This window comes from Vidua chalybeata, chromosome 5 (assembly GCF_026979565.1).
Source record: "Vidua chalybeata isolate OUT-0048 chromosome 5, bVidCha1 merged haplotype, whole genome shotgun sequence".
NCBI lineage: Eukaryota > Metazoa > Chordata > Aves > Passeriformes > Viduidae > Vidua > Vidua chalybeata.
The window spans coordinates 18,243,172-18,255,545 of NC_071534.1; the positions used below are offsets into that span (position 1 = coordinate 18,243,172).

Genomic DNA, 12,374 nt, shown 5'->3' on the forward strand with positions numbered 1-12,374 from the left:
CTTGCATCACAGTCTCTGTTACTTGGCTGAATGAAAGGACACTTGACTTGTCCTCTGTCTGAAACAGAGCCAGAAAGCTCCTGCCAGCTTGCCTGGTTTTGGTGTGGAAAAGAATGGTAATGCAATTGCAGTCTGGTAGATGAAATGTCCCAGGAAGACCCAGGATATCTGCAGGATGTCCTGATCCATTCCTTAGAGCTAAAAATTAACTTGGATCACCAAAGAATTACCAACTTTCAGGCTGCACCTGTGCTTTGAGCCTATGCTTGCCAGGGCAAGCAAAACTTTGGGCACAGGAATAATCCCACTCACTGCATTTCCCTGCATAAATCATTCACAGCAGCCCAATTAACTCTCCTTCTTTCTTTGAGAATGGAGGAGAAAACTTCCTGCTCCCAGGTTCACAGGTGAGGCTGAGTGACACAAGCCAGGAGCTGTGGCAGATCTTCACAGCTGGCCTGAGGAATCCCTGCTGCTGAAAGGAGCCATTGGGGACTAGAGCACAGAGCCATAACAATAGAAGGACACTGGAGATATGAGTTGCCAATACACTGGCTGGCACAGGATGCACAGACACGTGCACAAAGGATGGTGGCACCAGCTAACATGCCAGGGATATGCAGGAGTGGGACAGGCAGAATCCCTCTGTGTCCAGAGCAGTCACAGGTAGCACCATTGCACCTACATGCATGCAAAAGCTGCATGTTGGGGTAGGAGGAGAGGAGACACAACCTTCTGCCACAGGCTCCTTGCTCTCTCAAACCTCCCTGTACACACTGGGCATTGCACTGGGCTGTCAGGGAGAGAAAGGATGGGGATATCCCTCTCAGTCCCAGTGTCACATCTTCATACAGCACTTTGGTGGCTGGTCATCCCTGTGACAGGGAAGAAAGTCTATAAACATGGGATTTTTTGCCAGACCCACATTATACAGCTTGGGTCCAGAAAGCAAAGGTGTACAATGGGCCTATTTAGATAGCAGGCTCAATGTTCCTTGTCAGAGACATGCAGGGGAAAAAAGGGCTGAGGGCTTCACAGCTTTCTTTGGGAAACAGTTAAGAAAGAGAGGCTAACCAAGCTGTAGGGCTCTGCAGTGCAAGAGACTGAACAAGTGCAAGTAGCTTCACAGACTATCCCATCTTCCTCCATGACAGAGGAGCAGAAGGTCAGGCAGATCAGGAGGGGCTGATGTGGTAAGTCTGGCAGCACCCTGCATGGAGAGCTGCAGAACATTCTCAGCTAGACACAGGACTTGAACCAACCTCTTTAATAAAGACCTTTAATTTCAGTGTGGTGCATCTGGAATGGATGTAGGGATGGATGCTCTCCATCTCCCAAACAGACACAGAAGGGGTGTGCATTTAGCAAGGATAAAGGCGTTCAGTCTGAGGCTCACTGAGCCCTTGGTCCCTCTGCACAGAGCTTCAGCAAGCTCACCATCCTAGCATCAAGAGTGGGTGCTGGGAAGAGCTCAGCTGAAGCAACAATTTGTATTGAAATCCCATTTATATTCCCCAAAACACCCCTTGGACTTAGACAGACTGTGTTAGATTTAACCTAGGGAATAGGAGTACAAGGTTCTGTATCCTTTTGCAAACCTGGTACCTTTCCTACTGAAGATCCTGTCAAGATGCCAGGCAGCTCAAACTCAAGTGATTAACAAGGGATATTTCATTTGAGTGGCACAAATGTCACTCTTGGCCATGGGAAGCAGCAGAAGTCCTTGACTGGCTGAAGATCTGTGAGCACGGGAAGCCCAGCCAAACAAATCTTGACTAAGAAGCAAAGAGGCAGAATGGCGAATGATGAGTACGAGACCCAGATCAGCAGAGAGCAAAGTGATGGCCAGCCCCACTTTTACCAGGGCAGGACTGCCATCCCTAGTAAGGCTTGTGGTCTGCTGCCTACCCAGGAGAGATTCCTCTGGCTGTGATGAGCAGCTTGTCAGACCTCAGGCACCCCAAAGGCCAGGTTGTCCCGAATCATCAGGGTCTTCCGAAGGTCTCGCTCCATAATTGGCCTCTGTGTTCGCCACTTATGGGCTTCCTGGAGTCCTGGTTCAAAGTAGTAAATGCAAGCTCCAAAGCCCACCAGGATGAGAATGGAGATCATCAGATACACAGGCACAAACCAATCCAAGAAGTGGGGCATGGCTGCCAGAGAAAAGGAGAGAAAGCTCATGCAGTGGGAGCACCCAAAACACACCTCCACCAAGATTGATCACAAGACATCTGCCTCATCAGCAGTGCCCAATTCCTCCTCACAGCCCTGCTGCACCTGGTTCATGCTTGGTTGCACATGAAGGCACCTCATCCACTGGGAGAGGTCAATGCTATTGGTGTCATTGCTGGGACCTCTGCACAGAGTGTCGATCCTACTCCCTCCCCACAGAGGGGCTTCAGCTTGCTCACCCCCAACCCTGCTGCCAGTGATTAAAGGTGGGCAGTGGGCAAATACAGCTGCTTCTCACCTCCTGCTTGAGGGAAAATCTGCTTCCCCTGACACTCCATTACCCCTTTGAATTCCCAGTCTGAGCTGATCTGGCTCAGAACTGAGCCCTCCCGTACTGCACCTCTATTTCAGGTTCTGCTTTGCCAGGGCTCAGGGTCCTTGGTTCAGCACCAGTCTGTGAGCAGACCTGAGATCCCTCCACCACATCAGCCATTGTGCAAGGGGGGACACTTACCGGGAGCAGCCGATCTGCCTTGCCAAGAACCCCTGGCCAGCCAGGTGCACGGTGAGTCCGGAGCAGCGTTGCCCTGGGGAACACAAAACAACACCACACTGTGTGATTGCTGCTGGCCCAGTGCTAAAAATGGAAGAGCAGGAAGGAGCAAACATCTCCTTGTCTAGATGTAAGGGCTGAATATTTCTGGAGGGGTGAACAAATGGGGTCCCAGCCCCATAACCTGCTGGTTCCCTGGCACATTCTCTCCCCACCATTACGGCCCTGCTGATGCCATGCTTAGGGCATGCACCCTAACTTAGGGACATTTAAATCTGTAATGGCATCACATTTGATCCCATCCCTTATCTCCATCCTTTGGGAGGGAGACAGCAACCCACACTGCAACCTGCAAAGGTGCCCAGCCTGTTCAGCTCTGCTGCTTGCTCTGCACCAAAATGACAGCCAAGGTGTGGATCATGCAGGGACAGAAAAAGGGATCAAAAAGCATCCCGCACAAAAAGCACAGCTACAACTTCACCGGACACCAGATCTTCTGGGTTTTGCACTGCAAATGTGCTGCTTGTTAAAGGCTTTGGTGGATTAAACCTGGCACCCTCACGCTTGGGAGAGCACAGTGGTGACAGACTCAGGCACAAAAAAATGCAGTCCTGAAAGGGGGCTTTCCATAACCCTCACCCTTGGTGGGAATGATGAAATGCCCACTGACTTCAGTGGGGACACAATGAAGTGTACCCACATCAAACTCCTGCTTTTCCAGACAGATGAAAGCTGTCACATCTGACCATCACCCAGGTCATCCCTCTGCATTAACCATATATCCCCAAATTCCTTGCACAGGGCGGGTTAAGAGGAGGCAGGGTATAGCTCTGAGCATTTCCATCCTCTTCCCTGCTCCTGGCCCATAAGGTTGATGCCTTTTCCACATCAGGGGCTGGGCTTTTTTTTTTTTTTTTTTAATACCACAGCCATCAGCTGTTTCCAATGTGCCCAACAGCATTTATCTTCTGGATACCTCTTGTCCCAGGAGGGCCTGTAACATTAAGTTTTTTGTCACAGGGTAAGATCTGAAACAAGCTGCAATTCTTATTACCAGAAGCAAGAAACTGCAAAAAATGTCTGATTTCCTCCTACTTATTGGCATGGATCTGATCTGGGCACTGCTGCTGCCTCTTCATGGCTGCCTGTGCCTTCCTCAGGTGAGCAGCTCCTGAGGAAAGCTCCCACCATAACTTGCAACAACATCACAGAGGTGTTGTGAGGAGCTGTGGGGCTTCCTTTAATGCACCTTAGGGGACTGTGTAAGGAATTAGGCACGAACCCCTTCTGCAACAGGAACTGGGTCTGAACTCTGGGTCAGAAACCCCTCAGCACAGCTTTCCTACTTACTCTGCAAAAGAGATCCTTTGCACCCCCTTCACCCCCCAGTTGCATCTGCAGACATCCTGGGGGTCTCAGGCTGCTGCAAACCCCTTTTTCAGAGGTGTCTCTGCAGCTGGCATCTGTCCCTGGCTGGCAACAGCAATGGGCAGGATTAGGGACACTGTGAAGGTGAGTTTAGCTTGGACCTCCTAAGCTGATGGGAGGAAAGCCAATAACCTCATTCCCTTCCCTGATCATCCACTTTCTAAATGTGTGAGTGAAGCTGCCCTCCAAAAAAGCACTGGAATAAAAAGCAGCCCTACACACTTCCCAATTCATCCTTCCTCCATCACTAGTCGAGCCAGCATTTCCTAGCTCCTCGCCAGCAACCTATTCTTCAGTCTACTTGCTATGCAGCCCTATCCTGCTGTGTCCCCATGCTGCTCACCCGTCCCCGCCTCCTCAACGAAGGTTCCTCATCATGGCCAAGCCGAGCGCTGGATGAGGTGTCAGAGCCCCACCTCCAGCCTCTGCAGGGCTGGCCTGGAGAAGCAACTTGCTTTTGTCAGGCAGGTGAGCAGATTTTGGCTGCAAATACTGAAAAGAAGGTGTTTCATTTAAAAATGTCAGCTTTCTGGAGCAGTTCTGCAGATATAAAATGTGCCTTAACCTTGCTGGACCAGTTGATCTTCAGCACCTCATTTTGCAGTGGGACATCCACATCCCTCCAAGACACAAAAGAGTCTTTGGTCTTCCATTCAAAACCATGTCTTATATAAATAAGCTGTCTGACCCCTTTTAAACCCGTGCTGCATCTCACTCCAGCCTCTTGCCTTCAATGTCACCCGTGGATCCCCTATGCCACCTCCCACTGCCCCCGAGGTGCTGTGGGTACACTTGTGACAGGAGCCCCAGGGGCCACGTTGTCAGTGGCAGGGCAGAAACTGCTTGGGGGAGGCTGGGAGCAGCCTACAGGAGAATTTGGGTACAGAACCCTCCCGTGCGCATGGCTGGGATCACAACTCATTTTGCAGTGTTACAAGCTGTGGGCTCACCTCGACCGCGGGAGATTCCCCCAGACCCCCAGGGCACCCTGGGGCAGGCTGCAGCTTGGGGCACAGAGCTGCCGATCACTGGGGTCCCAGACATGACCTCGCTCCCATGCACCGCATCCCCAACAAGCACCGCTACATGCCCTGACACTTGTCACCTACCTTCTTCCACGGGTGCAGGGCGCCGGGATGAGGCTGCTCCCTCCCGCATCTGTCGGGTCCCAGCCGGGATGAGTCAGGCTCCTTTCCCGGCCAGGCAGCGCCAGGGAGAAGGGACCCCGCGCCGGGAGAGCTGGGTGACAGCGGGAGGCGACAGGCGCGGATGGGCGGGAGGCAGGCAGGGAGGGAGGGATGGCGGGAGCAGCCGCGGCGGGCGGGGGAAGGACAGGCAGCCAGCAGCGTGGCCTCATTGCCCAACGGGACTCCCGGGGGCTTCCCCTACCGCCTCCCCGCTAGTGTCAGCCCCGCTCCAGCCTCCCCGGGGCACCCCACCACCGGCCTTCCTCCACAAACGCAAGAACGACTGTCTGCAACGGGCTGCATCCCGGCGCGGGGAGGGGGGAGCATTTTAGCAGAGGTCGCTATGGTAACGAGCATCCCCAGCTCCCCCGCACATGGTACCCGGGTCAGAGCCGCGAGGGAGCTGGCCGCGGGGTGCTCTCTCTCCTCCCGCGTCATCCGCAGTCCGGCTGCAGCCCCGGAGGAGGAGAAATGCTGGGGCACATGTGTGTGAGTTCGAGCTGATGGAGATGGACAGAATGTTCAGGCTCCACAGATTTACCAGCGTGTGCAGCCCAAGGATTGGGGGCTGGTGGTTTTTCATCAGTGGGTGGGAGTCAGAGAGAGAGAGAGGGGTTAGAGGCAAAGGGGTTTAGTACTCCCGTCAGGGCTTTTATGTAAAATTAAAACAATCAACACTATGACCAAAAGAATCTTTTGTCAGGAAACAGAAAAACAATGCTGTCTGAAGTACTATTCTTGCTTTCAGTGAAATACCTTTTTCCTGAATCCATACCTAGTTCTGTCATTGCTGCTGCTGACAAGAGATGTTTTGTTAAAACATTTTCAGCTTTACAGCAGCACAAAAATGGGAACATGCAAACTGGTTTGGTTTTTCATATTGAGGTTGTTTTGTTGTTTGGTTTGTTGTTGTTTGTTTGTTTGTTTGTTTTTTACAAAGGGAAATTTTCACCGTGACCCAGAAATTGTTTAACACAAAAGAGTTTTAGCAAAATCAAACTGGCTCCAGCCCAAAAAACTGCCTGCTCTCTTTGTGCTGTCCAGCTCCACCCACTTAGTTTTTGACACTTACAGCCCTGCAGATGTGCCACTGTGTGTTATTGTAAAGGTTTTCAGGATTAATAGTATCCACTGAAATGTATGAGGCCTGAATTTGTGTCTGCTACTCCAGGAGCTGTGAGATTTGAGGTCTTAATTCCCAGTAGGTCGTGTTTCAGGCACAAAGGAGTTCATCCTCTCTCCAAGCCAAGCTGTGGATGGTGACAGAGCCCATGCACGCCTGCCAGCTCCAAGGGTAATGCATAGTAAGGGTCTGTCACCTGGTCTGTGCCAGGGTTTCATCCACCAGTGCAGAGAGAGGCTGTGATGGAGCCGTGGGACCTGGCTGGTATGCTCTGTGATTTCCTCTTCATCCTCTTTTGGTCTTCCTCAGCCTCACTTCTTCTTGATGTAACTTCATAACAGCTTAGAAGCATTGAGTATAGGCCTTGCAAACCCTCTGTACCTAGCAGGATATCTGCATGGAGGATCAGATCCATTAGGTTTAGCCAACTGCTTCTTGGTTTTTCCCAGTAAGGTGGGCACTCCAGATGATTGCCAGAGTGGAGCCTGCAATCGTGCCTTAATTTTAACCTCAATGAAGTTTGGACATGACACCTTGACCATCAGCACAGTTACTGCTTTACTAATCCAACTGCAGGGCTTGCTTCACAAAGCCCCACAGCTTTGACCATACTGGGAGAGAAACATGTGCTTTGGAGAAAAAGATTTTTAAAAATAACTTTGGAAGGATATTTTTTATTGCATCCTCAGAGCAAACCTTTAGGGCAGGCAAAGACAGTCCATTTGAGAGGGCAAAAGGAAAACCGCTTTCCAGGTGTGCAAAGAAAATGAGAGGGAGATCAGTGGTTCCTGGCACAATGCAGGAGACTATTCACTTATCCAAGTGACTGGTCAGTGGAGAAGCTGCAGGCACTCAGTAGAGCCTGCCAGGCCAGGTATATTCATGCCACAGCGTGTAAGCTCCTCCCATTTTCCCTAGCCAGCTGTTCCAACTCTCAGTTCTAGGTCACCTCAGGGGCACATGAGAGCCAGTGTGTATTTGCCAGTCTTCAACTCATTCCCAGATTTAAGCTTGGGCTTAATGCCAGTGTGCTGCTGGTGCAGCCAAAAGCCCAGAACAGCAAGGGTTTTGACTCATGAGGTCGTTTTTTCCTCTGGCTCATTTCCCTGCCATGCGAACACTGGGAGGACGTGACAAGGAATGGTGATCACATCTTTCTGCAGCCACCACCACAGCAGTGGGCAAGATCATGATGTGGCAACCTCTCTTGCTTCAAGCAGGAATCCCCCCACATGAGTCTGAAGCACCCTTGGACACAGCAAGAAAAAAACATGGGGCTTTGTGCTGCTGGAGCTGGGACACGCTTGAAGACCCTGTGCCTCTGACGCAGCTGCTTGCTGCCTGTGACCGGGCTCTCAGGTGCTGTCACATCCTTTGGTTTCCAACAAGAGCTAAAGCTGCGAGACAGCTCCAGGCACTGATGTGCCAGTGCAGCTCAATCTGCATGGAAACACGTTCAGCTGCAGTTCAGCTTCCACCTCAGATGAGGCTGCTGTGTGCCACTCAGGTCTTCCAGGCATAAGCTTGTGCATATCATTCTGCCTGGTGCCTTGGGGCCTTCCAGCCCCCTTCACCTGGCTTGGAGGAAGTCTCTGAATGTCTGTGCACAGACCGAGCCCCTCAAAGCCATTCATCCCAGGACACCTGCCTATCACCAAGCCTCTGACTCTCTCCATATCTCTGGGCAATGACAAATTCACCTGCATGATGAAGGCGTACATGGGGTCAGGTTTGATGGGAGGGCCACCAGCCAGAGCAGAAATCATGAAACCCTTCTCAAAGACAAAAGCCTTGGCTGGAAAAAAAGGAGATGGTCAGGCAGCCTCAGGCACATACCTCCTGCTTGTAGCATGTCCATAAATTACAGCATAAACCATGTTCTGAGCTCAGCTTAATCCCAGGCCTGGTTAAGTGTCATTCCAGTGTTTCTTAACAAGGTTTTTCACTGTTCTTTAGTGTCCTTTATCCTTTTATCAGCATCTTCTGAGATGACCAGACCCAGGTCAATGTCTGTCTTTAAAGCAACACCAATATCCCAATATTACTCTCCCGATGCAGGTAGAAGCATGGGAGAAGATGGAGTTTATCAAACTTGCCTTCCTCAACATCTGCAGTAGAGGACAAAACTTCAGCAAGGGTCACAGAAATGCTTCCTTGCTCAGCTGCTGGAGGTGAGGGAGCTGCTGCAGGATGCAGAAGGCATACGGGATGCATGGGCAGGGCATCAGTTGGGGATAGTCTGGTGGGAAAGCAGACTAACCCACCTTCTGGGTGCTACTGCATCTTCAAAAAAGAAAACCCATTAGAGAAGCTTTGCTGAGTTGATCAAAAACTAAGGAAATTTGTATAGTGAGTTAAATTAAAGAGCAGAATGAAAAAAACTGATTTACTTTGGGTCTAAAAATAGCTGTGAAGAGCCTTTGCCAGAGGAAGCAGAAGTTGCCAGCAACATATGTGAAAATGTCATTAATTTCTCTAATAATCTGCACTTGCTGCAAATGATATAATTTTTGTCTATTAGTGAGAGAACAAGTACAATCAAATACACACGAGCTCTATTTCAAAGGCTTCCCAGAAAGGATGGTGAGTAGTCAGCCTGGAGCCAGTATTGCATGAGCAGGTGACATCTCATAGAATTCATACTGAATGGGGCTGTCAGGACCTGGGAGCCATTGCTGAGACAACTGGGACCATACTGGGGTCAGTGCTGCTCTCTAGACCATCTCCAAAGCCTGTCTCCTTTGCTCCTCTGGCTGCTCAGAGAGAATCAAGGGAGAAGTCAGAAAGAAAATACCTTGAGATGCAGCCACTGGATGAATCATACAGCAAATTGGCCATGGATACGTGAGGACTAGGTGTGCTTTTTAACATTTTTTGTACTGGCTGGTGCAGTCCTGCTGCAGGAGCAGCTGCCCCATTCCAAGGGAGCACTCATGATGGCCAGGCCAATTCTTGCTGATGTCAACTCTGTTTTTTTGGCAGCATCAGAACATCTTCATGTTGACTGCAATACACTTCTACCCATTTGTGGAATGGTTTGTGCTACCAGAACAATGTACAATGGCCTCCAGAGTAAAATCAGGAGCTCTCTCCTTTCTTATCATGCCCTGCTCTTGTCCCTTCTGCTTACACTCTGGGCCAGTGTACTGACACCCATCTCACCTCTCCTGCACCACTCAGAAGCAGAGATCAACTCATTATTCCCACTTTGCAAACTGGAACTGGGGCAGCAAGAGGTGAAACAACCTGATGTAGTCACACAGGGATATGTAAAATACACCCTGACTTCTAACACCAACTACATCTCATCCCTCTCACCTCCTCTCCTTGCCAACCTACAGATCTAGGCAAGAGCTGCAGGCACATTGCCAACCTGAGTCTCCACTTCCTTACAATATCCTCTACCATGAAAAATAATTTTCTAACTGTGGGATGAGTGGTAGCTCATATAGATCCGCTGAATGTCAACAGACACCAGCATGGTGAGAAGATGGAAGCTTGCAGCAGCAGGGCACAACAAGCATGTCCCTGACCAAACACTAAAGCCACCCAGGGCCTTCAGTGGGGCCAGAGAGCAGGCAACAGGAGGCAGAAAGAGAACAAACACCTTCTAGGTGGGTGCCAGAGCTTTTAACATATTTCCACAGCTTCAGCAGCCCAAAAGGAACATTGTTCTATTTGCTCTCTGCATTCCCCCAGATGAGCTGGCTCTTGTTATTTATTGCATCTGCTTGTCTCCCATCTTTAGGACATGTCTGCCCTGAATTCATCCTCCCTTCCCCCCACCAAACTCAAAAACAGCCAGAAATATCTTGTCATCTCTTCTGCTTCACCTGTAATTTGTCTCATGCTGGCAATGAGGAAAACCGTCTGCCTTTGTCAAGATCAAAAACGCCACAGTGGCCATGTGATGTCAGCTTTTGTTAACCCTGTCTCTCTCCCCTTTGCCTCCCCTCTCCAGATTGTTGCAGAGAGGCAGATGGGTCTTCATTCTCCTGCAGCCTTCTTTCTCCCCTGGCACATCTCCTGCCATTTGGAGGTACCCTGGTTGAAAGGGCAGGGAGAGCAAGCACCACCAGGCAGCAGAATGGGTTCTGGACCCCCTTCCACACTAAGTGGAGCCAAACTCAGGCTTGAGGCAAAGATCAGGAGATGCAGCAATGTGGACCACAGGCCACTGAGGTACACTGGACCCCTGAGGTTTTACATAATCACATGTCATCCTCTTGCTCTGACCTCAGAATAAGAAAAAGTGAGCCTATCTCTGTTACTGCAGTGCTTCTGCCCATGCCCCTTCCTGCCTGTATCATGAGCAAGGGAGCACTGGGCTGGGGAGAGGCTGACCACATTGGGGGGTGAGGGGAAAGGCACCCAGGAAGGGGCAGGATGGAGGTCGAGCCTGCTGGAGCTGCCTCAAAACCTTACACAGAATAATTGATTGTGCAAAGCCAGTTGCTACTGCCACACAGTGTTAGGGAAATTCCCTTCCCTAGCTATGTTATCAAGCAGTCTTTATAGTATAAAAGTGTATTAACTATGTTAACTTTTTTCCCTCATACTTGGTACTGGTGAGGTCACAGCTCAAATCCTGTATTCAGTTTTGGGGCCCTCACTACAAGAAAGACATTGGGGTGCTGGAGCATGTCCATAGAAGGGCAGAGAAGGAGCTGATGAAGTGTCCAGAGTACAAGTGTTATGAGGAGCAGCTGAGGGAGCTGGGGTTGTTTAGCCTGGAAAAAACGAGGCTCAGGGGAGGCCTTATCACTCTCTACAGCACCCTGAAGGGAGGCTGTAGCCAGGTGGAGGTTGGTCTCTATTCCCAAGTAACAAGTAGTAGGATAAGAGGAAACAGCCTCAAGTTGCTCCAAGGGTGGTTTCCACCAGATATTAGGAAGATTTGCTGCACTGAAAGGGTGGTCAGGAAGTGGAATAGGCTGGCCAAGCATGTGTTGGAGTTACCATCCCTGAAGTGTTTGAAAAGGTGTGGCACATGGGGATATGGCTGTTTTGAACATGGCAGTGTTGGGTTAATGGTTGGACTTCATGATCTTAGAAGTCTTCTCAATCTAACAATTCTATGATTCCCTGTATTAGTTCACATTATAAATTGCAATGTAAGGAGGCAGTGGAATTTTACTGAAGCCTTTGCTGTTGTTGTCTTGAGTAAACAAACAGGCAACAGCTCAGGGCATGGGCCAGGGAACAGCACAGCCCTGGAAAAAAGGGCTCTGCTTCTCAGAAGCTAAAGGTTGTTCATGATCCCCCTGCACAGCCAAGGCAAGGCCAGTATCCTCCCCTCAGCATCCCTCCAGTATTGCCTGTGGGTGCCTCAGGCCGAACTGATCCCTGGGATATCTGGATGCCACAGGAATAGTGTTGTTTTGCAGGGTTTTAGGGTGATTGGCTGTCCTTGGTGATCTGTCACACAGTGTGGTATCTGAGTGCTCAGAGGGGCCCCATGCTGTACCCCTGCATCACCGCAGTCCACAACTTCCTCGTGAGGGAAAGTGCAGGGGCAGGCACTGGTCGCTCTGGCAACCAGTAAAAAGACCCAGGACAAGGGCCTGAAGCAGAGTCAGGGGAGATTTAGGTTGGATATTAGAAAAAGTTTCTTCACCCAGACGATGGTCAGGCACGGCAACAGGCTCCCCAGGGAAGTGGTCACAGCACCAAGCCTGACAGAGTTCAAGAAGCGTTTGGACGACGCTGTCAGGCACAGGGTGTGACCCCTGGGGCTCCTGGGGCCCGTGGTGTGACTCCTGTGCAGGGCCAGGAGCTGGACGCGACGATCCCTGCGTCCCTCCCAAGCCGGGATAGCCCGTGAGGCGATCGCCGCCAGCCCCGCAGCGCCCCCTGCAGCCCGTCGGTAACCGCGCCCGAGCCGCCAGCCCCGCCCCGCCCCGCCCCGCAG

General features: G+C 50.8%; 1 protein-coding gene across 2 annotated transcripts; it reads right to left on the reverse strand.

Annotated features, from left to right (window-relative positions):
* Nucleotides 1-1,262: 1,262 nt before the first annotated feature.
* On the reverse strand, nucleotides 1,263-7,568 carry SMIM45 (small integral membrane protein 45). 2 transcript variants are annotated; one of them, XM_053942552.1, is made up of 4 exons: nucleotides 5,263-7,568; nucleotides 2,687-2,759; nucleotides 1,909-2,153; nucleotides 1,263-1,775 (listed from the first exon to the last, which is right to left on the reverse strand). In XM_053942552.1, the coding sequence occupies exon 3, from the start codon at nucleotides 2,149-2,151 to the stop codon at nucleotides 1,945-1,947; it is 207 nt and encodes a 68-aa protein (XP_053798527.1). In that variant the 5' UTR covers nucleotides 2,152-2,153; nucleotides 2,687-2,759; nucleotides 5,263-7,568; the 3' UTR covers nucleotides 1,263-1,775; nucleotides 1,909-1,944. The 2 variants fall into 2 exon arrangements, with proteins under 2 accessions (XP_053798527.1, XP_053798526.1); XM_053942551.1 differs by having other exon boundaries at nucleotides 1,263-2,153; nucleotides 5,263-7,564.
* Nucleotides 7,569-12,374: the final 4,806 nt, after the last annotated feature.

Excerpts from the sequence above, each read along its gene's own strand:
- SMIM45 (XM_053942552.1), bottom strand. The coding sequence starts at position 2,151 with ATGCCCCACTTCTTGGATTGGTTTGTGCCTGTGTATCTGATGATCTCC.